Consider the following 2,500-nt stretch of genomic DNA (forward strand, 5'->3'; position numbering starts at 1 on the left):
TTTATATATAGACATATCATATATACTATATATATATATATATATATATACTATATATATATATATATATATATATATATATATATAATATATATATATATAATATATATATATATATATAATATAATATATATATATATATACATATATATATGTATACACACACACACACACACACACACACACGCATATAGACACACACACACACACACACACACACAAACACACACACACACACACACACACACACACACACACACACACACACACACACACACACACACACACACACACACACACACACACACACACACACACACACACATATATATATATATATATATATATATATATATATATATATATATATATATATGCATGTATAGATAAAATGATATAATGATAACTATGATAAACATAATATCTATAATAATAACAATAACGTTGATATTAACGGTAATAGCAATAATAGCATTGGCAAGAGTAATTCGAATAGCTAATGCTAATACTGGTTATACTAAAAATGATTACATTTATGTTAACAATGATAACTATCGCCAGTGATACTTATGGCAATGATGAATGCAATAACAATACTATAAATTATAATAGAAAGAAGCTGGGTGATAACAAAGACAACATCAGTGGCATTGCGAATGATAATATGGATAATTAACAATTACTGCTAAAACTGTGTCAAAACCACCATCATAGAAATATCATAGAAATAACGAAATTATCGGTGACCAACCAAGAACACGGAAATAATCGGGCTTTCCCATTTCAACAGGCTCCTACAACTACAACTTCAACTACAACCTCAACTTCAACCACAACTTCAACCACAACTTCGACCACAACTTCAACTACTACTACTCCTATAGGTTTCTGCACTCCTGCAGAGACTTACGAAAGTTTGTGTTATATTTGCATAAAAGTATTTAAGTAAGACATATGTTATGTATATATATATATATTATATATATATATATATATATATATATATATATATATATATATATATATATATATGTATATATATATATATATATATATATATATATATATATATATATATATATATATATATATATATTAATATATATACACATATTACACACACACACACACACACACACACACACACACACACACACACACACACACACACACACACACGCGCGCGCGCAATTTGATAATAGATAAGTGTGGCACAAACCTAAACTTTGATCACAATTCATCTGTAACTTTCCAGATAATGCTTAGACAAGCTCTAAAAGTCGAAAACCAATAGACTAATGAGGTTTCAGCTGAGGGATCATCCATTTTTTCATTATTTCCATGAGCGTACAAACCCGAAGCTGGGGGGAGGGGGTTAATCTCTGGCGGACGCTTTTTAAACATCATAGGAATGACGATCCGGATTAAAATGGAGATCCTATGGCAGAGGTCATCCTTTTAATTTTCTTTCTCAGTGCGCTCTAGGGGATGTAAAAACGGATGACTCCTTACCTTATCTGTTCAGGCAATGGTGAAATAGAATGTAACCTCCCTACCTTGTTTGTTTTCAGTGTGCCAGTGTTCTTACATCAACACAGCTGTGGGTGAAATAGTCTCCCCGAATTACCCGAGCCAGTATGGCAACAATCATAACTGCCAGATGCGGATCGTGGCTCCAGACGGCTACATCCTCATGTTCACTTACTTACTGTTTGATTTAGAGTATCAAAGTACCTGTACTTTTGACAGCTTCAAAATCTACGACACCACTTTTGCGGATGGGTAAGGCAGAAGTGGCTTGGTTGTGGTGGAGTTTGACACAATGTAGATAGATGGATAGAGAGAGAAACAGACAGACATAGAGATAGATAAAGGGAAAAGTTAGAGTTGAGAGAGAAAAAAAGCTAGATGCTGTTCTGTGGAAAAGGCAGGCATATGGTTTTGTTATGACTGAGATCGAAAAAAATGAAGCTGTATCGATACGTACATACATACATATAGATATATGAATAGAGATAGGAGCAATTGGGTGAAGAGACAGGAAGGAAAAAGCTGGATGCTTAGAGTGGTGAAAAATAAGAAAAAATGTGCTATGATTCCAACGGCTAAGACCCGATCCTTCTTCTGAACACAGGCCTAAATTCTGCAGTACCAACACCCCGAACTTTACTGTCTCGTCGACCAACGACGTGACCATAGTCTTCAAGACAGATTCGAGTGTCCTTGACAATGGGTTCCGATTTACCTTTGAAAGCGTGGCACTCTAATCCGAACTGGGTAAGTAGTCCAATGTCGCATGCTGTGTACAATGACGAACGGAAGTCTGCCAACACCCGGTGCAGTATTCATTGTCCCCAGTTGAATACAGGGGTGGAGGGAGCGGGAAGGGTAAGGAGGCAATAATGCAGGGAAGAGGGCGAGAAAGAGAAGGGAGGAAGCATACTCCTTAAGTCGGAACTAGTATTAACAGGCTCCTATCCTCTGTCTTCGGGTTCCATCT

At 35.5% G+C, this 2,500-nt stretch overlaps 1 protein-coding gene across 1 annotated transcript in view; it reads left to right on the top strand.

The window, feature by feature from the left end:
* Positions 1-790: 790 nt before the first annotated feature.
* The window catches only part of LOC119583921 (blastula protease 10-like), a gene marked incomplete at its 5' end in the record, with an annotated part of 4,145 nt that continues 2,435 nt past the window's right edge, over positions 791-2,500 (top strand). The window contains 3 exon segments of the mRNA XM_037932633.1: positions 791-914; positions 1,572-1,782; positions 2,135-2,277. Coding sequence (XP_037788561.1) covers positions 791-914; positions 1,572-1,782; positions 2,135-2,267 — 468 coding nt within the window.

Source organism: Penaeus monodon, chromosome 17 (assembly GCF_015228065.2).
Source record: "Penaeus monodon isolate SGIC_2016 chromosome 17, NSTDA_Pmon_1, whole genome shotgun sequence".
NCBI lineage: Eukaryota > Metazoa > Arthropoda > Malacostraca > Decapoda > Penaeidae > Penaeus > Penaeus monodon.